The 25483-nt window shown below is 38.3% G+C and overlaps 1 protein-coding gene across 2 annotated transcripts in view; it reads right to left on the bottom strand.

Moving 5' to 3' along the window:
- Positions 1 to 25483, bottom strand: part of Ric1 (RIC1 homolog, RAB6A GEF complex partner 1) — a 103130-nt gene that overhangs the window by 3056 nt on the left and 74591 nt on the right. For both annotated transcript variants that reach the window (XM_008851190.3, XM_017802740.2), the window contains exons 13-25: positions 21605 to 21643; positions 21209 to 21319; positions 19895 to 19984; positions 18672 to 18832; positions 17327 to 17465; positions 9138 to 9254; positions 7958 to 8686; positions 5521 to 5679; positions 5297 to 5433; positions 3391 to 3677; positions 2464 to 2655; positions 1092 to 1269; positions 765 to 953 (exon numbers count right to left, since the gene is read on the bottom strand). In XM_008851190.3, the coding sequence (XP_008849412.1) occupies positions 765 to 953; positions 1092 to 1269; positions 2464 to 2655; positions 3391 to 3677; positions 5297 to 5433; positions 5521 to 5679; positions 7958 to 8686; positions 9138 to 9254; positions 17327 to 17465; positions 18672 to 18832; positions 19895 to 19984; positions 21209 to 21319; positions 21605 to 21643 (2528 nt within the window). The remainder of the gene's footprint in view (positions 1 to 764; positions 954 to 1091; positions 1270 to 2463; positions 2656 to 3390; positions 3678 to 5296; positions 5434 to 5520; positions 5680 to 7957; positions 8687 to 9137; positions 9255 to 17326; positions 17466 to 18671; positions 18833 to 19894; positions 19985 to 21208; positions 21320 to 21604; positions 21644 to 25483) is intronic.

Genomic DNA, 25483 nt, shown 5'->3' with positions numbered 1-25483 from the left:
CTAGCCAAATTAGTGACCCCAAGTCCCAGTGAGAGACCCTGTCCCAGAAAACCAGAGTGGGTGGCTCCTGTGGAACAGCAGCTAAAACTGACCTCTACACAGACGCCCCCCCCCAAAGTAGAGTGTTATAAATAAACTCTTACATTGATACAATGAAGAAAATGAGGGAGGGAAGACTTCTAAACATTAAGGGCAAGGGCTGATATTTCAAAATTAGTATCACAATTAAAAATAAGGAACAACAGGATTTTAGACTCATGAAAGGACCCTTTGGAGAACATCAAACTTATGTGCCTTTACCAATTAAGGAGAACTAGTCTAAGTAAGGGAAGTAAGTAGCTTCAAATCCCCACATGACTGCTTACAAGCCAGGACCCCTCGACCTCCATCCACTCTCTTAACTTGGGAATGCTAGTAACTGTCACAGAAGCCGTAAAATTTATACAGGCCATGTAACTTATCTTTTAAAGAAGATTTTATGTTATAACCTTTAATTACATAGGACTACAAATTTAAGTTGCAGTCATCACTTGTATAGCATCAATCTTAAGTCAGCATATGTTGCCACAATATAAATTACTTAATAGTCATTACACAAATGATTGACTATACAATGGTTAGAGAGTAGCTTTAAAACACAAAAAATATGAAAGCATTATTTCCACTAACCTAAAAAGTTAAAAAAAAGAATGAATTGTACCAGTGTTGATGTGAAAAGTCATCATTCATCAAAGTATACTAAGTTTGTGGAAACCAGCACTTACCAGTCTGTAGAGGCCCATCGGTCCACAGCATGTAGCCCCATCTTTATGTTCTGTAACATCTCTCTGTCCACCTCTGAAGACTGGGTGACACCCAGAATCTGACTGATTACTGAAGATTCTCTGAGAATCAGACCAATGACAACACACCAGTCCAAACATCCTGCCTCCATGAAAATGTGCAGCAAATAACTATAGATAAAGCAGCAATAAAATGATTTGTGTGAAAAACCTGCTGATGAACAAAATGGTACCAAGTGTTAAGAAAGTAGCTCTGCACGAATTTCCTTAGTAAGGCCTTCTGTGCTTTCAAAAACCCAAGAGACTTACCGAAGCTGGACCTGGGATTTATGAGGCCCTTTACTTGCCAGCTCCATGGAGATGTGCTCTAGCTCAGACTGAGTCAAACTGAGTGTGGAGAAATTTTCATCCACAATTGTCCAGTCCCCATCCACCATGGAGCTACTTTCAGTCAAGTCAGTGGCTGAACCAATGCTGCATTCATCACCTGATGAAGAATTTTCAAAAGTTATAAATGACCTTTATGTAGAAAATACATTTTCCTTTATTTTAAATAGTAGCTATTTCTGAAATGCTGATTTCTCTCAGGATTTCATAATGAAAACATTCAATCTGCTGCTTAAATGGCCATTTTATGAACAACAGGTTTTTTTTTTTTTTAAGCTAGTACAACAATAAATATGCATTAAATGCCTTGGATTGGAAAAACATTCTAATTTTACAACTGGAAAGCAATGACAGCTACAGGATTCACACATCAGAAGCTCTGGTAACAGTGATTGACAGAGTGCTTGCTTAGCATGTACGAGGCCTTAGGTTCAATCGTCAGTACTAAAACAACAACAACAGACAAATTATTACTGAAGCTTCTATATTTTAACTCTACAGCAACATAAATTGCTTCAAAACCCCTTCTGTTTGTACTTTGCATATTACAGCAAAAGTTGGGTACATTTTAAAATACAGCATGTATGTTAAAATATAGTCATATAGTAAATATTTCAGGCTTTGAAGGCCAAGAGGTAAAATGAAGGTTATTCTGTAGGAATTATATAAATAAAAAAAATGAGAAAAAAGCAAATTTCCGTATTTTTTTGGTGAAAAAAACTGATTAGTAGTATATTTTTTATGGTGCAAGATTACTTACTCTAAGAATAGAATTCTTTCTATGAGGATAACACTCTGCTTATTATTTGGAGTTCAAAGAGTATTATCTGGACAAAGAGTATTTCCTCTTAAAGCTGAGTGCAAAGGGCCAGCATGATGGCTTGGCAGGCAAAAGAGCTTGCCCCTGGGTGATGCAAGCCTAACAGACAACCTGAATTCCATCTCCACAAGTCACATGGAAGGAAACAACCAACTCCACAGAGTTGTCCACTGATCTCCACATATGTACCCCTCCCTCCAGATCATGTACACATATACACAATAAATTTTAAAAACTGATAGCAAAGATTTATCTATTAATGCTGACTAGCACTGAGACTGCACCTATTCCATATATCTGAAGTAAATGTTGCACAGCACGCTGAAAGCCCATTTGCCCTTATCTATCTCTCTAGGCAGATACTAATGGCTAATCCGTCAGGATGCAAAAGAAGAATGAGGCTGTACTCAGGCTATGGCATATCAAATTTTTTCCCAAGAAACTCAAGTACAGCTACAGAACTTAAATATTCACCTTTATTAGATAATGGTGATAGGAAAGCATCTTGCATTTGTGGTCCATGGGATGAGGCTGTGTCCATGTCACGATGGGTGGGACCAATGTTGCTGAGCCAGCTCTGACTTCGTTGGATATTAGATATGCCACCATCCATATCCGGGTTTATGAAAGGGTCAGCTGACTGAGACTTTAACAGCTGCTCTCCCACTGCAGGGTAGATCCAGAAACAAAAATAGGGGATTCAAGATGTACTTACTGCCATTCCCAGTAACTACAAGTTCAAAGCCCATCACCCTCAAGCTGTATCTATCATTTGACCAAAATGAGGGATGTGGAATTACAGAAGAGACTGACCATATAATTCCATCTCAGAGCCATATCACATCTCTTACTGGAGCTAAGCAACACTATACTGTCTTGATCTACGTCATTTACCTTCTTCTTAAGAGAACTCAAAGTTTCCAAATACCATAATTAAAAAGTTTTGTTTAAATAATTGGAAAGTCTTCATTAAAAAAAAAAAAAAGATCTGAATTTTAAAACTTTTTCTTTGGCTCAAACACAATTTCACTTTGTCCTGTCCAAGTTTAGAAGATGGCACAAGTGCCAAACATGCCTTTTTACCATCTCCTTGGAGTGAGTTCTGTCAGGTCAATCACAGCTCGGCTTATTTGAGGCTCATGACTAACTCAGTTCATATCAGGGACTCTTACACTCAGCCAGTTCTCAACTTGTTTATACTTTAACAATGGTTAGATTTATATTTGACTTCAAGGCCTAGAGACATATAAGATAATAGTTCCCATTTATATCCTTGGCCAAATGATGGGTGTTGGTTTTTATTTTCTTGAATTTGAAATAAAGACTTCCTTGAATGTCAACTAATGGTAAAATATCTGGAATAAAATAGAAGCTTTGCAAAAATTGCTTAAGTCTTCATACCTGTTCTGTATTTTCCATTTTTGAAAGGGGAACTGATAGAAGAGGCTGGGATAATGGGGAGTGGCCACAAGAAATCTTTGTGGAGTCTCTTCAAGGCTATCACAAAATTGTCAACCCGGGCGGCTCGGGTACGTTCCTTGCACAGCCAACTGATTAATTCAAAGCCTAGCTGGGCTGCAAAGCAGCCAAGGTCCTTTAACCGCACGTCTTCCAAGAGACGCCGAGCATGTCTCCACAGCATCATGTCAATATACATGTTCTCAGCACACTCACTGTCTTTGCTCCACCTATAGTGGAAACAGAAGAAAGCTGAAGACCAGACCTTACTGAAGGACTCCACATACCTCTACACAGTTAGCATTGATAAAGTTGAAAAGGAAGCTAGAGATCCATTATCTAATTCTGCCTGAACAAGAAGAAAAAGCATCAGGGGTCTCTACATGACACCAAGATGGGTTAAACACCTGGAATACAGATATCTCTCCTTTTTTTAAAAACAATATTTTATTATTTTTATTTTATGTGTATGAATGTATTGCCTGCACGTATGTGAGTGCACCCGTGCAATGCCACGGAGGTCAGAAGAGGGCTTCGGATTCCCCTGGAACTGGAATTAAGGACAGTTTGTAGCCGCCATGTGGGTGCTGAGAATCGAACCTGGGTCCTCTGCAAGAGCAGTCAGTGCTCCTAACAGCCAAGCCATCTCTCCAGCCCCAAATACAGGTATCTCTTAAGACCAATTTGTAGAATAAATACATAAACTAGAAATAAACAGGAAACAGAAAAAGCCAGACCAGGAAAAAGTAGTGGGTGGCTGAAGGGAGCAAACAAATGCTGGATGGGAAGACTAATAAAAAGAGGTAAGATCAAAAAAACTAAAAAGAGATACACGGAGTTGACATTTTTCAATGTGAGTTACACAAACAATATGAAAATAAAACTGGTAAAAATTAATGGTAACTAAATATAGTCTATCATCTCTTACAGGCATAAACAGGACTTTCAGGATTAGGATTTTACTCTACCACCCATTAGTTGTGTGAGCATTGCCAAGTGTATTTTTCTGAGTCTCTGTTTCCTCCCTTGTTCAGTGAATAACAACCCTCACAGAGGTGCAAGGATTAAGATCTAAACATACATAAACTCAGAATAGTTTTAGGTACATAGTGAGCTCTTGGTAAATTATTAACCACTATTTAAATTCAGAGTATGGCTAACATTTGTTGATATTCCTCCATGATTTCATTTCACTGGTAAATAGCTCAGGATTACTGTGTGTTCGTACTGGGGAAGGGGTGTTAACAACCAGTGATAGAAGAAAGTAAAATATAATAAAACATGCTAACTCTTGGGCAAAGTACTCTAGTAAGAATGGGGAAGAGGGGAAAAAAAAAAAAAAAGAGCCAAGAACAGGTTTTACAAGAAGAAATACAAGGACCTCACAGAGTAAAGGAAATACCAACGATTTATCATTAACATGAAGGATAATGTTCACGTTGAGTTTGCAGCCACTGTTGCAGACATGATACCCGACCCATGTACAATATCGATTTTCATCTTCCCAAGTCCTTCAGCTCTCCCACTGACTAATGGCTTCCCAATCAAAGGCTTTATTCTGGTCTTCTGTCATCAGAAGTAATTTCACATTAATTATATTCAGTACAGGTATATCCAGATCCACTTCAGTACAAAGGTACAGAAATTACAGGGAACAGAAATGAACTTAATAAGGAACAGAAAAGAGAGCGAGAAAAGGAAGTCTTTTGTGGGGTCTCTATGTCTTTTGCAAATAACAAAAAATCTGCAACTGAAATAAATCATTCTTCTAAGGCTTAATTTTTATAAATGCCTTGAAATGCAATGTGACAGAGAAGCTTGGAAAACAGTAATTGCTCTTTAGTTTTACCTTTTCCCAGAAGGACCAGATGGCATACTCAGTGTTTTCTGTAAGCCGAATTTACCAGGAGGAACATTTTCGGCTGACTGGGATAAACTGATGCTCCGATTCCTGAAGAACTCAAATCCACCACTTGAGCTGGGCTCCTGTGATTACACAAAAATGCAGTACACTTTTAGTCAGATGCCCTGTGGGTGTGTGCCCTAAAGAAGCTGTACAACTGTGCAACTAACCTGAGCTGTAGGTGTGGAAGGAGGTGTTTCAGATTCTCCAGAACCAATGGCTTTAAGAAATCGAATCATGTGTCGACACAGGTCCCACTTGCCTTGTTCCAGTGCTGTGTTGAACAGAAGGGTAGCATGCTGTCTGCTTACTGCTGGGACTTCCATATTCTACAACAACAACCAAGGAAGAGGGCATTCCTTTTATATGACATGATTTTGGAAGATACTAACAATTCTTTTCTCCACACCTACCTAAGCTCAAGGAATAAGCTATAAGAATTAAGATTAAAAGGAACATTTAAAAGTGCCATCTGGGGGCTAGAGAGATGGCTCAGCAGTTAAGAGCACTAACTGTTCTTGTAGAGGACCCAGGTTTGATTCCCAGCATCTACATGGTGGCTAACAACTGTCTGTAACTCCAGTGCCAGGGGGATCTGATGCCCTCTTCTGACCTCTGTGGGCACTGCACAACATGGATGTACTTACATACATGCAGGCAATACACTCATAAACATAAAGTAAAAATAAACAAAAAAACAAAAAGATTAAAGGTACCATCTGGGGAAAAGTGAAGCAAGCATTCCCCTGGTATGATATATACTATGGTTTACTGAATTCCCATTATATGTCATATACATGATCTTGTTTCTTGCAGTGACTACAAAGTTGTATCATTCCTATTTTACCGACGAAGAAACCAAGTTATCTCAACTGTTGAAGACCAACAGAAAAACAAAGATATAAATCTATGTTTGTCTGACACCAGAAAAGCTTAGGTCTGTCTCCTATAACAGAGTTTTCTGAGGATATGATTAAGTCTTTGCTTTGGGCAGTGTCAAGTAGCACTACTACACACTCAGCATCCTCAGTACTTTCTTTATAGCCTAACATCCTGTCTGCTTTCATGACAAGCTGCTGAACAGACTGAGCCTGATTATAGTTTATTACCTGCTAATTCATAGCAACGTAGGAACTGTGCTGGAGAGGAAGCTTCCAATTCCTCTGCTAAGGAGAACACTGAAGGTCTAAGGAGTAACTCAGAATGAGAAGAATAGCTGCATTCACTTTGACTCTACTTTTATAATTTATGTTATTCTTTTTTCATTAGGGTTAGCAAATGGAATCCTAGACTTTGGGCTACTAGTCTCTGCTTGCATAATCTCCTCTGGTTTCAATCAGCTGTCAGGAAGCAAAAGCTGATAGGAAAACTGCTTCAGCCTGAGATTTAAACTAGGTTTATGGTTAGATTTCTGAATAAACAAAACAACTTTGCACTAATATGAAAGAACTTGTAAGTGCAGCCTCTCAAGTCTGGGTCAGATTTATAGGCCAAACAAACTTTCCAGCCCTTTTGTCAAATATATTATGAAACAAATTTTCAGGGTCTCAGTTCATTATTTTGAGAAAAATGTGTCATGAAGGTTATTATTATATTGCCTGAGCTTTCTCAGCTGGCTATGGAAGGATGCTGTATTACAAGCCTGATTTATTCAGAATCCCTTCAGCAATTTCACAATATAAGGAAATAAATCTATTATTGTGGGTAACTCAGACAAATGCAATAATGTCCAAAGTACACTTTTCTCACAGTCAATGTTTCTCACATTTTAGTGGTCTAATGTAGTATTTTTCTCATGGAACATATAAATCATATATATTTATTACATATAATAAAAACCTTTCAGGCTGGGAGTGGTGGTACATGCCATTAATCCCAGAACTTGTGAGGCAGAGACAGAGAGATCTCTGAGAGACTGAGGCCAGCCTGGTCTACATAGTGAGCTCTAAGCCAGCTGGGGCTCCAGGGAGACCCTGTCTCAAAAAACAAAAACAAAACAAAAAGGTTTTCTGCTAGGGAAGTGGCTCAGTGGGTTCTTGCAAGCCTGATAACCTGCATTCAGAGTCCCTAAAGCCATGTAGAACAGCCTGGTGCAGTGGTACACATGTCTGTAATCCTGTTCACTCCCTAACAGGACATGGGAAGTGGAGACAAAAGAATCCTCAGAAGTTCCAGGGCCAGCTAGCCTGGTTTATGTGGTAGCAGAAAGCAAGAGATACCCTGTCTTAGACAAGGTGGATGGTAAGGATCAATGTCCTCTGACCTCCACATGCATGCCATAGCACATGTGCACAACTGCGCGCGCACACACACACACACACACACACACACCCTTCAGCAGTATTTAAAATTATACTCTGAGATGATTAATCTATTTTTGGGGCCCATTTAGGGATAAGCAGGACAGAGTAAAGTATCTTTATAATGCTACTTTTTTATAAAATTCAAGGAAATCTGTAGCCATTTAACAAGTCTGAGTTCTTCAAAATGAAAGATACATAATATAGAGAAAATACGACTATCAATTCCCTAAACACAATTACAGGACATTTCTTTTTTTTCTAAGTTTAAGATAACTAATTTTTATCCCTTTATAAGAACTGTTACCTGTAAAATAATAAGGTAGGAGGCAGCTGTGTCTAAATCCTGAGCCATCAAACATTCTTCAAATAAGTCCTTGGGGTTTCCAACAGCTGCAAACAAGTAATTCCAGAGAGCATATTCAGTCTTCCTGGCACAATGTACAACTGTTTGTAGGAAGAGGGGGAACTCAGTGATAAACTTCGCCACAGTGGGAAGCAGGGGGTCGGGAATGGGCTCCCGTGAGGTAGCTTCTTCTTCCAGCACTTCATGGAGCATGAGCTCCAGCACATGAGGGAAATAAGGTAATGCAGCACAGGACTGAGCCAGGAGCAGGGCTTGCTCTCCAAGATTCCTGACCAGAAGCTGCCGGAGGATATGATGGAGGTATATCTGAGAGGTTCTCTCCACAACACAGAAAGGGAAGAACACCTCCAGCTGCTCCCTGGCACCGGTCCGAGTATACAATGAATCATAGAGTAAAGTGTCATTGACAGCACCAAGGACCAATGCGTCTTCAAAGAGAACGGCCAGGGGGTAAATGTTGATATGGAAAGGCAGCATGATTCGCTGGGACAAGAAGGAATGGGGCTTGCGGTGATCCCTAGGGAACAGAGGGAGCCAAACTTTCATCCCTGCACCACCACAGCTCAGCCAGAGGGCCTCCAGTAGATGACGTTTCTGTTTACTTGCTCGACACGTAGTCCAGACATTTTCCACAGACTGGGCTAGTACGACAGGAGGACAGAAGGGCAGCTGAAGGAAGAGACACAAGTTGATTTTTGTTTGTTCTCCTGTGAAGTATGCAGGTTCTTGAGTTCTTAGGTACTAGCTTTCTAGGCTTTCAAATTGAGCTTTTGGAAAAGTAAGGGCATTTATTTAGAATCAGAGATAATAACAGTGCTTTTCAAAGTATATGTACTGAAATCTACAAACAAAACCCTATGAATTTCACCAATTTAGCTTTATTTTCCCACTGAAATTTACAAATAAGTGCTTAAGCAGCAAATGCCTAACATCTGAAATGTGAGACTTGAAAAAGGTTATTTTAGGATTTATCCTTCACTCTTTGCTCTTCTTCTTAAATTCAGTTATAAAATGGATTTTATGTGCTTTCTCGGGCATCATGAGATGATGCTCTTAAATTCATCTATTCATAAACCCTCATACCTTCTCAGTGCTTGAAAGGACTTGCACCTTTACTTACAAGTTTCCTCTGGTTAGGGTTACTGTCCTTCTCCCGGATCTGAGGGCCTGACCTGTCCCTCTGCATCATGATAAGCTGTCCTGCAAGGTTCAGCATTATACTCTCCGCATCACGAGCCTGAAATGCAGAAAGAGAAACTGATTAATACTAAATTTAAGACATGTTCTTGGCATTCCCTCTCCACCTAGTTCAAAAGATTTACACGTTAAACAATCAACAGCATTTACTGAGTTGGTGCTATGTACATCCATTCTGCTAGGCTCAGTGGGAACACAAGTTTTCTGGCTATGAAGAAATCAACACACTGTGCAATTAGTGAACAGTATTAGTACAGACCTGAATTATCCTGGAAAAACTAAGAGAATTTCAGCAGTTCGTAAAAAATGAGAGATCATTTCAGTGGTTTATCTGGCACAGCTAGAGAAAGTTTCAAAAGGATAAGGTGGGACCTGAAAGATTAGGAAGTCACAGAAGGGAAAGGGCTGCCCTTCTAAGTTAAGCATGAAATGTTAAATTAAAGCATGGAGCTAGTTCTACAGGAAAAAGTGGGAACAAGCTCACTCTAGGGATTTTATGAAAACAAAGCTGGATGGCAACAGACCTTCAAAGAGGGTTTGGAAATCTAGGCCAAAGCAGGAGGAAACAAACTGCCTATGCGTGGGTCTCAAATTAAAGAATTATTTTAAAAAATACAAACACTTGATTTAATACTGGGTTACTGTATTGACTTTAGTAATGAGAGACTAGTTTGCCGTTTTGTTATGGAACTCTCAATCAAATCCCAGAAGCAAAGAGCCTACAATAATCATTTACTATTAAACCCAACTACCTAGCTTAAACAATCATAAGTTAAAGTTTGAGAAGCACTGCTTTAAGCTAAGCACCAGCTAACTCAACTCAAATACTTTCACCTGTAAAGAGGAAGAACATTTACACTTTTAAAAATAGAGGGGGGGAGGGAGAGAGAGAGAGAGAGAGAGAGAGAGAGAGAGAGAGAGAGAGAGAGAGAGAAAGAGAGAATGAGAATATATTTACTGCTAGCCTAGACATGAAAAGCAGAAGCAGCAAGCCCGAACCAAAGATGACTTTAAGGTACAGAATCGAAGTGAGGTACTGGAAAAGCTGAGATCATCACTAACAAGAGTTAGGAAAAGAAACCAGCAATGTGAAAAAAAGTCCATTTTCCCCCATATTAAACTGGAAGGAGCCTTAAGCCATTTGATAGGAGTGTGTAATGACTGGGCAGAGGTGACTAAGACCATTGTGAGCACAAGGGAGAGGCTGGTAAACTCAAAAAAATAGATGAAGTTTCTAAGGCACAGTATGGAAAGGGCAGAGGAACATCACTTGAGCTATTCTTTTTCAGAAAAGAAGAGAAATAAGGAAGTCTGGTGCCACATAAGGTAAAGAACGAAGCAATTTCAGGAAGGAAAAATGACTATTCTGATGTGGGACTGTCAAGTCCCAGACCTTGACATTTGCTGGATAGATCAACTTAAGTTTCCAGTAAATTAGGGCTTATTCAAGGAAGAAAAGCAGCCATCCTAAGTACTCTAGATGTACAATACATAGTTATACAAAGTGTTCTTGCTTATTCTGCAGCAGATCATGTAGAAAGTGGCAAGTGAGAGATGTAGTTAGTGGTCTCCTCCCCAGACTGTACAACAAAGCCCTGGATTCCAACCAAGCACAAACAAAACAAAACAAAACAAAATAAAAAAAAAACCATTAAAACTTTGGATTCCCGTCATAAAACATGAAAAACCACTGACTGGTGTTTTCCCTTGGAACCACCATAGTGCTCTCCAAAGTTATGAGAGCTGGCCTTCAGAGAAGTGGCTTCCAGGTCAGTTCCAGCTCTACTGCTGCAAATCCGGTGTCCAAAGTATGTTCTGTCTTCAGCAGGAGGGTCTTACCTTCAAGTTCTGGGAGGCCATCAAAGACTGTGGTAATACATCTGTGTAATTTGGGGAGTCTCTTGGACCACCCTGGCCAACAATTCAGAAGGTTTCTCCTGTCTGGCATTGTTTCTTGTTATGTAGCCTTTAGCTATGCATATGGACTCATGTAGAGTCCTCATGTATGTGTAATTTGTCATTAGGTTGTTCGACTATGACTCCCTCTGGTTTTTAAAAACTAGCTAGGCATTAATGACTACCACATCGACGTGTGGAATAGCCAGCTAGTCCTTGCTCACTTCAATAGCAACAGCTTTGACACAGATGATCTTTTTCTATTTTAAGTTTTGGTTTGTTTGGTTTTTTTGTTTGTTTATTCCAAAGGGAGGCAATTTTTAACACATTTTTCCAGAAATAACTTGAAGCAGGTCACACAAAAATATATATACAATGAAGTTTAAGGGGGGAAAATAGGAATAAGAAATCAAAGACAAAAGGATCTGCCAACATGGGGTCAAATTTGGTGGAATAATGAAGGTTTCCATTAGCTCTGTTCTTTTCTTTTTTTTTAATCTTAAGTTTATTGGACTTGCTAACAGAGCATAGGGTGGGGGTTATTTACAAAAGAGGGGGCACCCCCCAATTAATGGCTGCATTGGAAAGTCTACACTCAAATGCAGATCCTGTGACTTCCTGACAGCCGTACAAAATGGCGAGAGAAGTGCCTCATGGAGTTCTCAGCTTATATATCCTTAGTGCGCCCCCTCCCCATCTGCAGCTAAGGACTGACTGGGTGGGAGGGATAACTGACTCCCCCATCACTCCTTGACGAGCTTGGGAAAGGAGGTGTGACTACAGCTTGCTGGCACAGTGGTTGGAGGACATCTCCAGTTAACATCCCATCCTTCCTCCTGCTCTTATAGTCTTTCAAGTGAAGTTTTGGTGGTGAGGTGGGAGTGATGGCTAAATGGGAGCAAGTTCAAATAGAATGCCGGGAGGAAAGGCAGAGAGAGAATTCTGTCAAAGAGAGCAGAGAAATGGCTTTAGTGGCCAGTGGACAATAGCCTCCTGACCCATTTGTTGTCAAGAAAGGGTCTTAATAAAGATCAGAGAGTTCTAGCATGCCTTTATATTTTATATGCATCCTTTAGAGAATGGAAATTGATTACTGAAGACAAAGGTTAGGCAAATGTTGGGTTGATATTTTAGGGCAGAGATAGAGAGGCAGGGCACTCATTAGAAGACAGTTCACCTGGAGACATGGAAACAAATCTGTAGTTGGTGTGAAAATCTGGATGTTCTTCTAACTTCCTCTGTCACACAAGGCTATAGAAAGAAGGACTAGTGAACAATTATAACCACAGACTCTGGACTCCATGGAAATACCTGCACACCAATGTTCACTACAGCACTATTCACAGTGCACTATTCATTGTGTATTCAGATACACAATCAAGAAGAGGTTCTTCAGTGGACAAATGGAAATAAATGAGGTACATGTATAGAATGGAATATTACTCGGATGTAAGAATGAAATCATGTCATTTTCAGTAGTATGAATGGAACTAGAGGTAATGTGGAAAACAAAAAGCCAAATTCAAGGAAAAAAAGGAGTGGAACAGTGGTCACCAGAGACTGAAAGAAATGAGAAAGAAAACAAAAACAAGAAAGAGGAGGAATTATTTCTGATTTTCTATAGCAAAGTACGGTAACTATTGGTTTTGACAATCTATATTTCAAAATAATTGGAACAGAAAAATATGTAATTTACAGCATATAGACATTACTAACTTTGGAGGAAATGGATGTGCTTACTACTTTGATCATCTTATTACAATTATATACATGTACTGAATTATCATAGGGAATGCCTTATAAATGTGCATATTAAGCATCAATTTAATTAAAAATTAAACTTTAAAACAAAAGAAAAAAACCAGCTGGCATTATTTGTCCCCCCTTATTTATTGTTTATCTAACCCTTCTACCATGGCTTCCCTATATAAAGTGTCCCCATTTTCCCCAATTCTCCCTTGATAATACCAGTCTCCTATGGTCCCACCTCTCTTGAGCTCCTTTTTCCCTTTATCCCTAAGGTTCCTTGTATAACACTTCCTCCCCCCTCCCAGCTTCAAGACCAAATAACCACATCAATAAGCACAGCATATGACACTGGTGCAGTATTTTCATCTTGGGGGCAATCAACAGCTACCTAATTGGACTAAAAGCCCACTCAATGGGAGGAAACTCAAGTGTGTAAACATAGCCTAATACACATGGCTGAAGTGGTCATAAATCTCAGAGAAAACCTGAAGACTATCATAATCCCAAAACTAATGTAATTTCTTACTATGTGCAAAATACGTATCCTTATATTTACTGATAAATATCCCAGTCACCACTCATCAAAGAATCTTATTTTGCACCAGTTGGAGGCTATTACCAAGTACCACACAACTGGTCACACGCAGACATTGTCTATGAATTGCTCAGGCCTAAGTGACACATCTACAGTGCAACCTCTACACCTAAGTCTCATGGAACATGGAACAGGGGTAAAAAGGACACTAATGAATCTCTCAATTCTCACTAATGAAGTTCCCTCATGCAACAGTGGGCCAGGAACACAAAAGGTCACTAATGGCCAAAGCATAATGATTAAGAGAACGCAGTGTGGGTCCTTGGATAGGACTCCTGTATTAAACTTCACCCACCCAGGACTTAAGGAACATTGTAGAAGAGGGGATAGAAAGATTGTAAAAGCTAGGGAGGAGGTGCACAACCATATGGAAATAGAGTCCTACAAGCTCCTGGGTCCCTGTTCATATGAATCTACAGCAATGGTGTCAGCATACAAAAGTCCCATGCAAACTCAAGGAGACAAAAACCCAGCACAGAACTGGGGAAATGGATAGCAGACCCCAATCTTGGCTGAAGAAATATTGGAAACTGATTACTGCTAGGTGAGGAAGAGCTGACCTTCCTAAAGTGAGAGACTCTAGATAAGCTGACTAGACCTCAGTAGATGAACTTGCACTGAGGAACGTCTGGGGACACTAACAACACAATAGGCATTAACACAAATAACAGAATGTATGCATTCCAGTAGGGGGGCTATGGGAGGGTGCCAGTGGGGACGTGGGTATAAAAATGACTAAGATCGATTGAGATGTTCTGTATGAAATACACAAAAATCCAATAAAAAAAAACAAATTAAAAAAAATGAAAAAACTCTGAATAACTTAGAGGAATGAGATGGAAAATGGAATTTAAGAGTCTTGGGAATTGTAAGAGTCAGGCACTCAGATAACAGTAAAATGTAGCTGAGTGGCAGAGGACAAAGAAAAATGAACATGCAAACATGAGTTAAGACAGTGTGGGTATCTGGGCCTGGCATATGGACAACCTCCGCAGATATTTCCAAAGATCTGGAAAGAATTGGCTAAAACTTACTACAATATGAATAATGTTCATAAAGACCAACTCACGATTTTATTTATTTATTTAATTAATTTATTTATTTATTTGCTGGAGATGGAACCAGGGCCTTGTGCATGCCAGGTAAGTACTCTACCACTGAGCAATATATCTAGCCACGCATCTTAAGTTTTAATATGGTTGATTTCACAATTATATTTCACATACTTCTTTAAAAAAATACACCTCTTTTCTTCAAAAAGTGTTGATTATTACTAACTACTCTTTCAATATTTCCTATTAACGATATTAAAGGTGATTGCAATAGTACTCAGATTTTCAGAAAAAAAAAAAACATTTAAAAGCAACCTATATGCTCAAAATCCTAGATTTGGAAGAACTCAAAACACCATCTCCCAGCCTACAAGATCTGTTGTGGATGATTCTCCATGGGGGTTTCCAGAGTTTAACAAGGAGCCTGTTCTCATGAGCCCCACTCTCATTAATCATTCTCATTGTTCCTTGTTTTTAATGATCATCATCAAATCAATACTTGCCTTGTAGTGCTTGCAGCTTTAACTGGCTTTTCACTAAGTTAAACATTTCTTTGTGAACTCTTCTTAAACTGGTAGACCCCATCCACTGATACTACTGATCAACACTGTATCTGGCACATATAAAATATATGGGCATTGCCTTAAAACCACAAGGGTAAATGAAACAAGTTGTTTCTCTCTCTCAATTCATATTTATTCTTAATTATACAACAGTGCCTCTTAACAGCTGTTTGAATGAGAGTACACATGAGCTTACTGGCTTGTTTCTGCAGTATGGCAGCTACCAAATTTACTCCATAAATTTAGCTCACGAATATTGCATTTGGATGCTATGGTTCAAAAATCTTATTTAATTTAGAATTCTCTCCTTTTACCCCATATTATTCACTCAGAGCTATCCTATAGACTGCCCAGCTTCTTTTTTCTTGTTGGTGTAATCAAAACAATCTTATCTCTATAATTCCTGTGAAAGGAAGATGTTTCTAGACACTTGATTCCATTTAGGCTTGAAGTTTTTGTAATAGTTCTTAACAAGAATTTCCTATCACATCACTATAGGCACATACCACACCTGTTTTCCCTTACTTTTAATGACACTACAATTGGTGAATGACACACTTTGGTGTGATGACTGGATTCTTTCCCTGTAAGATTTTGCATAATAATGAACACTGCTGAATCAGCTATTTTCTTGGGCTATAAAATGGTGAGTCCTTCATTCTCACAGCCTGTTTAATTCTTTCACTGATAATTCTTTGTAAAACAGAACTTTCTCATATTAACTAGAACTCTGGTTATATGAGAGTTTTCAGATGGAACTGGAGTTGTATTGTAAGGAAGAAAACAATTTCTTAAGTTCAGAAGGGAGATGAGGAAAGTTAACAAGTCCAGAACAAATATGAGGTGGGTGGTACTGTGAGACTATCTGACAGGCAAATGTAATGTTACAAAGAAAGGTATGAGAACAGAATGCCAATGAATGACAACTAGCTGCAAATATTTTAGAGTTCTCATGTAGTTAAGTGGCTTTCATTATTTCTTATTCCATAGAATAGAGAAATGAGACAGGATGCTACAAATCAGAAGCCTTATAAACGTTAGCTTTTAACAACTATAACTACGGTGGAAGAGGCTCTTAATAAAAGTGTTGAATTCTCCATAACTGTATGGGTGTAATGGAAGTACCTAAATTTGAAGTAACGGGCTGGAGAGATGGTTCAGCAGTTAAGAGCACCAATTGCTCTTGCAAAGAACCTGGGTTCAAATCCCAGCACCCACATGACAGCTAACAACCGTCTGTAACTCCAGTTCTAAGGGATGGATCTGACACCCTGTTCTGACCTCTGCAGGCATTACACGACATAGCTGAACTTACATGCAAACAGGCAATACACTCATACACATAAGAATAATTAAAAAATATATAAAAAGAAGTAACAAATGGGGAAAATAAGAGAAGATAAATCTACATTTTATAGAATTTTCTTTGAGAAAAGGTTTCCAGTTGACATCAAATTTGGAACACACTCGAGAAGGAGCAGCAATCCTAGAAAAGAAAGTTATGCAACTGTATGCTGGTGGCACTGCTATATACCTGGATCCTATACCCACAAACTACAGGATTGTACTTTCTCTTCCCTCATAAGTGCTCATGAAGTCCCCTACCTTCTAAATTCATTTTATTTCTTTCCACATGCTTGTTCCCTAACCAAGTTCAGGCCACTAATATTCACTACGATCCATTATAGACGCCTCCCACATGCTCTCACTTTGTTAAATTGTGCCCCATCTTCACTTTCCTCTGTATAAGATAAACAGTACACAGCTTAGAACTCAAAACATCTACCTTAAATCACTCCAGATTTGAAATGAAAGTCTAAAGTTACCAATACTATTCTGAGGACTCACGTTCTTGCATACCTCATGTTCTAGTTGCTAAAATTCTTCCAGCTCCTTGAGTTGTCATGCTACATCTTATCTACAGGCCTCTGCATTACTGCCTCAATTTCTTCCTCTTTGATTAGACCATCACCTCCTATCAGGTTTCAATTTAAATGGAATATCAAACTTCTCTGTTCAGACAGTGTCAGAGTCCTGGTGCTATGCTCTCATAGTATACATATCATAAGAACAATTATGTATGGAATTACCTGCTTAATGTTGACCAGAAACCATGACTGTTAGGCCTGCCACTGAAACTCAGTATCTTCATATAGCATAATAGTATTTATTTGCTAAACAAATAGTCTCTAATGCTGACTTAAGACATGAAAGACTGAAATAGAAACTCCTAAGCACTCTGAAAATGGAACAGTACCTGCTGTGGCATTTTCAAGGTGATTCCATTCTCTGTGCTCACTGAAGTCAGAGTGACAGAGACTACCAAGAAAGGGTGAGGAATGTAGCGTGACATGGAGACCTCTTGAAGAACCTGAATACCAGCAGTAGTATTCAAACTGTAAACAAAACAAAACAAAAGAACCAAAATACACTATAGCTCAGCAACATTAACAAGATCATTTTCCTTTTTTCCTTCCCAGCTACTATAGTCACATTTTGTTTATGGCAAACCCAAATGTCTTCTACCTGTTGTCTTCTCCCTAAATATCTTTCCATCAGTATTAGTGAGGTTGAGGGACCCAAAAACCATACATAAAAATAAGACAAAGAAAGGAAATAAGATGCTAGAAAGAAGGAAAAACAAAGGTACAACAGAGAAACACTCCCAAAAACACCACCAGAGAAGAAGCTATATAAGTAAGTACTTCTGGGGAGGGGGTGGTGGTGAAGAACTAATTGGTTGTGAAAGGGTGAAGGTTTTATTTTGAGGCAGTAATACGTATTAATTTTTTATCTCTGTATTACTATCTAATCACCACACTTCAGTAAATTTATACTTTGTGTCCTTATCAAACAAACATAGCTCTGAGAACAAACAAATCCACTGGGGCTGGAGAGATGGCTCAGCAGTTAAGAGCACTGACTACTCTTGCAGAGGACCCGGGTTCAATACCCAGCACTCATGTGGCAGCTACCAACTGTCTGAAACTCCAGTTCCAGGGGATTCAATGTCCTCTTCTGACCTCTGTGGTCACTGCACAATACGGCTGTACATACATACATGCAGGCAATATGCTCATAAACATAAAAAAATAAATAAAAAGACAAAACAAAACCAAAATAAAATCTAAGAGGTGTGGCTTACATGCTGCAAGCTCACCAGATGCCAATAATATAAGACTGCATGTAGCAGCTGCAGAATTGTGTCTTTTTCTGCAGCAGACTACAATGTTCACTGCAGTGGGAGCATAAATGGCTTACTAACGATATGCTTCCTAAGGCCTTAAAACTAGGGAATTCCTTAAATTTCTCCAAGTGTTTGAAAACTAGGATGGCTATTAGCCACTTAATTTCAAGTTGTGAAAAAAATATCTAAGATTTATCTCAGTTAAAGCTAGATATTTTTTCCCCAAATAACATGGGAAGACAAGTTCAAGTAGTTAATGCGGGTTATTTTTCCTCTTTCTCTTTTTTTCACAGCTATTACAAAAAGACCAGTAATTAAAACAAAACATGAAAATGGGAAAAGAATTTCTGAGAAAATGTAAGAGGGGGCACAAGAGAAGAGGAGCAAAAGTGACTTATCTTGTAGTGCAACTTACCCATCAGCTTTTCTTTCAATACTGTAAAGGCATATTGAACAGTCTGCTCTAAATACTATTACCATGTCCCGGAAGACACTAAGCAGTAATGTTTCTGCTTGTGCTTTGGTGACATGAGCAAAGGCATTGTCCAGATTTGAAGTTCGCAGGTATACTCTGAGCTGAAGAAGAAATGAACAGATGAAAATGAGATGGCTACAGGGAACCCTAATACTTCAGTCATGCTATTTTTTATCCATAGACCTTTCTATTAATAGAAGTTAAGTTTTAGCCAAAAAATGAGTTATGTTTGTAGTTTTGCAAGCTAACTTTATAAATACCAAAGATGAAGTGATCAGACTGTGAATGCAATTATTAAATCTTTTCAGATATGTGCATTTAGACCTGAAATGAGACTAGGAGTTCCTCAAAAAGAATCATGTAAAACAATACACTAAGAAACTTGTCTTTAAGAACAGCCATTCTTAGGGGCTGGAAAGGTGACTCAGTATTTAAGGGCACTGGCTGCTCTTGCAGAGGACCCAGGTTCAATTCCCAGCACCCACTTGGTGGCTAACAACTGTAACTCTGGTTCCAGGAGATCTGACATCCTGACTTGTGCAGGTATTGCACGACATGGGTGCACTTACACACATGCAGACAATACACTCATACACATAAAATAAAAAGTAAGATATTTCTTTAAAAAAGAAGAGCTGTTCTTAAAATTTTTTTTGCTTTTAACTATATTTTATTATTATCAGACTTTATAGAGAATAGTAACAGCTAAAGGTTTTTGTTTTGTTTTTGAGACAGAGTCTTATTATATAGACCAGACTGGACTTGAATTCACAATCCTCCTGCCTTAGCTTCTTGTGTGCTGTGATATAAAAGTTATCTTGCAACTTCTGTCACTTTAGTAAAGAACAGTAATAATCTAAAATAGTAATTCTTCTGTATAAAATGTTAAATTATTGGAAAAGATGTTTTATTCCATTTTAATGGATTATTTTCTACCTACAATTTAGTAGTGCTTATTACCTTTAAAAATTTTGGTCTTTTTGAGACAGGGTCTCCCTGTAGCCCCAGCTGGCCTGGAACTCACTATTCAGACCAGGCTGGCCATGAACTCACAGAGGTCAGTCTGCCTCTGCCTTCTGAGTGCTGGGATTAAAGGTATGTGCCACCATGCCTGGCTACCTTTAAAATTTTAGATGTATTATTTCTGAAAAAAAAGAAGTTACCTCTTCTTGACGGTTGCTTATGCTGTAACATGCAAGGACCATAAACTCGTTCCACCAGGCTAAGCCACCAGTCACAATCATATTCTGTTCCTTAAAAGAAAATGCAAAGATGTATTTATCTTAATTATGTTACTCAAAATTATAAGAAAGCAACAAGGTATTCTTAGGCAGACATAGAAAGCTCAGGTCATTCTGCTGTATTCTCTCTCTCTCCTGAATTATTACTCAGGGCCTTTATTAATAATGGTGCATATCCTATCTTAAAAAATATTTCTGTTAAGTAAACAAATGTATCACTCAAAATAACTCCTACCATATAGCACCATCATCCCTCTAGCCCATCAAACTTGGCTGGAATTCCAGCTTTTCCTTCATCAGATGAGAGATCGTATCCCAATTTTTCTTTTACCAAACATTAACATTAGTAACATTAGTATCCTCACTGAGTTGTTATAAAGATGTGATAATATCTTTATAAAAGCATTTTAAAGTGCCTCATATACAAAACACACCTACTATTAATTAATTTTCTTCTTTCCATGACTCTTGTAAAATCTAACTCTCTCTCTCTCTCTCTCTCTGCCACCCAAGTACATAATATACTGCACACAGAGCAAACTCTAATTTTGTGGAAATTTACTCTCAACACATCTGATAAACTCAATCTTGAAGGTAATATTAAATCCTAAGATAAACATTACTGTTACTGATGTCTCCCCGCCCCCCTTTTCTTCTTTTTATTGCCAAGTGACTGTCATATGTGTGTGTGTGTTTGTGTGTATGTGTGCATGTCAAGGCCCGAGTTTGATGTCTGAAATCCTCCTTAATTGCTCTTCTACCTGATTTATGGAGGCGGAATCTCTCAGTCCAAGCCAGAGCTTACTAATTTGGCTAGTCTCACCAGCCAACTTGCTCCAAGGACCCGTTTTCACCTTCTAGGGCTGGAATTACAGGTGAGCTACCATGTCCACCCAGCACTTTACATGGGTACTGGGAATTCAAACTCGGGTACTTTTGCTTTTGTGGTAAGCACTTTACCTGCTAAGCCATCTCCCTAGTCCTTATTGCTGATCTTAATAAGAATAAAAACACAACTATCTCAATATAAGATCCTTTATCAAATTACCGAGTATTTTTCAAAATTGGCTTATAGACATTATCAAAGTCAGGCTCTCCTCCCTTTCTCTCTTTCCCAGGATCTGTTGAATGCTAGGAAGTGCTCTGCTACTGAGCTACATCTTTAGCCCAGTATCATTTTATTCCCCTTTCCTGCTTTGTATTTTAAAACTGGTTTTTATTTTAAAAAAGACTAACCTGAGTAATGTTTCCAAATAGCTTCCATTTTTTGGTGAGTAAAGAGTAGTGTGCAAAGCCAAACTTGCCAACCACAGCAATATTCTGTCCAAGCTTATCAATAGCTGAAAACTGTTTTAAAAAAATTAAGACATTTTTCTTGCAAATATACACACTTTACTAGGTATAAAGCACTTAATAATATATAAGGTAAACATAATATTAATGTTTGCTAAGTGATTTAAATATAAAGTGTTAAATTAAAAAACTCAAGTATTTAGTCATATGTCACAAATGTATACATGTGAATCCACTAGCAATGCCCAGCAGATCAAGGATTAAAATTTTACTCTTACGAATCCACAAGGGCTCAACTCCCAGAATGACTACTCCAACACCAAGAAAATAACAACTCACCCGTATAGGCCAATTGCTTTCCAGATAGGTGCTGGAAATCTATAGGAAATAACATATCAGTTTGGTAAGACATGAAATATAGTTCAACTTAAAGTCTTAACTTATAACAATATGGGATTCCACTTCCTGCGCAGTATTTAATGTGCCAAGTAGTGGCTTTGGTGGCAGAACCCGTAGAATTTAGCATTTATTTTTGAGCCAGTATTTCATGTGCCCTATCTTTCAGCTGAAATTTCTAGACAATACTTCCTCTTTTTCCCCTACAATATTGTTTCTAGTGTTAAACTCAATTCAAATTGACATGTGATGGTAGGCACGAACAGTGCAGACAATGTTTTCTGTCTGCCCGCGCAGATCATCCCCAAACAAACATCAGCTTCAGGGAGTTTTAGATTTTAGTGGCAATCTTTATTACTTTATACTGTTCTGGTGAAAACAACAATGAACAAAATTCACCAATACCAGAATGTACAAAGTACAAAATGAAATTCTGTTGCCTGAGAATAGGAACTAACTTACTTTTTCATTCTAGTTCTAAACAGATATCCATAAACAAGCATGACTATGCTTGAGCTGCTATTTTTCTATTACCAATATCAAGTCTTTATCTGCAACACCAATGGGAAACATATTTTCCCACATTATCTATCTTACATTTCTGTTTATGGTGTCATTTTACTAGTGTTACAAAACTTTCAAATTTCAAGAATATTCTGTAAATGAAATAAATTTTAGCTCTATGGACTCTGATGTTTCTACTAGCCTATTAGCTTTCACGAGCAGGTGTAGGGAGTGGGGGTGTGAATTAACAGAAAAACAGAAGAGAGGAAGATTCTTTTGTTCCTGGAGGAAGAAAAGCTTCAATTTATTAAAATTTATTTAGTTTGGGGCTGGAGAGATGGCTCAGTGGTTAAGAACACTGGTTGTTCTTGCAGAAGACCCAGGCTCAAATCCCAGCACCCACATGGCAGCTAACAACTGTCTGTAACTCCAGTCCCAGGGGATCTGAGAGCCTCTTCTGACTACCATGGGCATTGCACAACACAGGTACACTTACCTACATGCAGGCAATACACGTAGACATATAAAATAAAAATAATAAATAAAATTTTTTAAAAATTTTATTTAATTTGACTCAAGAAATCTGGTCAAATTTAGAAAAAGAAACCCAAACCAAAAACCCATACAAAGTGTAATCAAATCCAATAAAATTGTTTGTGTAATGTAAAGGCAAAGAAAGAATTGGGTCAAAGGAACATGCTGAAAGTACCTGTATCATCCTCAAGAAAATACATTTATAATGGGCGAGATTTCACTTGTTATTCGGCAAGCCAACTTAAAAATCCAACTAAATAGCTTTTAGTACATTAAGAAATTCTTAACCTCAGGGCTGGTTTGTAGGCACCTACCTTATAGATTAAAGTTAACAATGCCCTAATACATACTTGAATGCTTAATTTGAAACTTAAAAGATGTGCTAGACTACTAAGGTCAATTAATAAAATTCACTACAATGGGAAAATTAGTTCAGAATAATATTAATCCAAGGAAGTAATTGTCCAAGGAAGTAACTGGGTGATGAAGTAAATTTAAAAGCAATTTTCTACAAGGCTGTTTTGTTTTAATTAAGAATAAAACAGGGCTCAACACTTGGGAGGCAGAGGCAGGCAGATCTTTATGAGATCGAGGCCAGCTTGGTCTACATAGTGAATTCTGGTCAGCTTGGGCTATGGGTAGACCCTGTCTTAAAAAACAAAACAACAAATTGCCCCCCCAAAAAACAGAACAGGGCTGGAAAGCTCAGCGACAGGAGTACATTGTACCTCAGTTCTCAAAATGCCTACAATTCCAGCTCCGGGGGAATCCAATGCCTTTGGCACCCACATGCATGTAGATATACCTACACACAGACACATACACATAAATAAAAATATAAATCCTTAAAAACAATATAGAAAACAGTCATGCAAAGAATGTAACAGATGTACCTGAATACAGCTGCCCATGACCAAGGACACTGGATTAAAAAAAAAAAAAAAAACCACACTCCCCAGTTTGGTGTTTCACTAGTCCCTGTGAAACGCATGTAGGCTGGTGATGTGTAAGCTAATATCTCACTGCAAAAGTAATGCCAATATAAAGGCACAGTAAAAGCTTATCAATTACCACATTCTAATGAATATCTCTAAAGGGAAAAAAAATGTGTTCCTTTTTTTTCTCTTTGGTCTTTTTGAGACAGGGTCTCCTTGTAGTCCCAGTTGGCCTGGAATTCATTATGTAGAATGGACTGGCCTCAATCTCACAGAGATCTGCCTGCCTCTGCCTCCTGAGTGCTGGGACTAAAGGCTAAAGGCTAAAGGCAAGTGCCACCACACCTGGCTACCAATTTATTCTTTTAACCTGCAAAAGTTTATGAAGTACTACAAATTATAAATGACTTATTTTCAAAACCCAAATGTAAGTTTAAAATTAAAGTTTTTGTTGTTGCTGCTGTTGTTGTTTTTTTGTCTGATTATTTCATGACTAAAACAAAAACCTAAATTTTTCTTAGTGTCTCCTTTATATGTGTCATCTGAACTCTGAAATGTATAACCTAATACTGAGAACAGAAAATGACAGAAGAGGCAGCTAATAACTGAAGAAACTCAAGTCGTAAACATATAGTCAGGGTATAAGTTATGCCATATCACTGGAAAACTAAGTACTAGGCTACAGAAAGAATTCTCACCCTTCCTATTAAAGGTTTTCCCAGTTGCTCTTAAGTGGAGGTCAACTATTCTTTTTCTTCTTTCCTCTTCCTTCTCCCTTTTCCTCCTTCTCCATTTTTCTTATTTTTAAAATTTTTTCCTGCTGAAATTGTTTCTCCTTCCTAGACTAGTTCTGTCTAACTATAGGACTCAGCAGGGTTGATCTAGGCCATACTGGGTACACTTGGTAACAGCTGTAGGATGGGAGTAAACCATACACAAGCAAAATAGCCTTTAGAATGTACTCCTGACATCCCAAACACAGCACCTGAGAAAATGTATTTATCTCTCACATTTTGTGAAGGTTACTCTTTCTAAATAATTAGAATCAGATTAAGTATAAAAATCAACATTCTCAGAATACTGGATAATGGAGATCTTTTAGAAATCAGAATTTACAGACACTTGTACATCCATGTTTGTTGCCGCTCTTTTTACAATAGCTAAGAGATAGAAGCAACCTAAATGTCCCTCAACTGACGAGTGTAATAAAAATGTGGTATATTTACACAATGGAGTTCTATTCAGCAGTAAAGAAACATAAAATAATGAAATTTGCAGGTAAATGGATGGATCTAGAAACTGCTATACTAAGTGAAGTAACACAGACTCAGAAAACAAATGACATATGCTCTCCCTCCTATGTGGCTCCTAGCACCAAATCCTTTTAAATTCCAGGTCCTTTTAATAAGATGATGCTATACAGAAGTCCCTTCTTCATGAAATAACTATCATCATGACTTCTGCTGAGCCTGATTGCCAAAGACAGTCACAATTGGGCTTGTTGACGGTTGTGCTCATTCATTAAAGAAGCAAGGTCACTGGACCCTCACCAGAGTAACCAGCCACTCTTTCGAGCCAACTAGTCCAGCCTTAGGAGACAAAAGAAAAATGAGGAAGAACCCAATAGAGGGATGCTTTTGGAAGTCCTTGTCAAGAAACTCCAATGGACTCTCATATGAACATTTGAAAATTGCCCTGTTCTGACCTTTTTCTAGTTCCCTGTCTAAAACTTGTAATGCTAATTACTGTTGCCTTTACTTCTTCTTCACATCTCCTATTCACCAGTCAAGGACTTTCTTTTCTCCCTACAGATAAGAGTTATACAATTTGGGAGTCTTTTAGATAGACT

Source organism: Nannospalax galili, unplaced genomic scaffold, assembly GCF_000622305.1.
Source record: "Nannospalax galili isolate Female #2095 unplaced genomic scaffold, S.galili_v1.0 scaffold86, whole genome shotgun sequence".
Classification (NCBI taxonomy): Eukaryota; Metazoa; Chordata; class Mammalia; order Rodentia; family Spalacidae; genus Nannospalax; species Nannospalax galili.
This window is presented reverse-complemented; position numbering and strand designations above follow the sequence as displayed.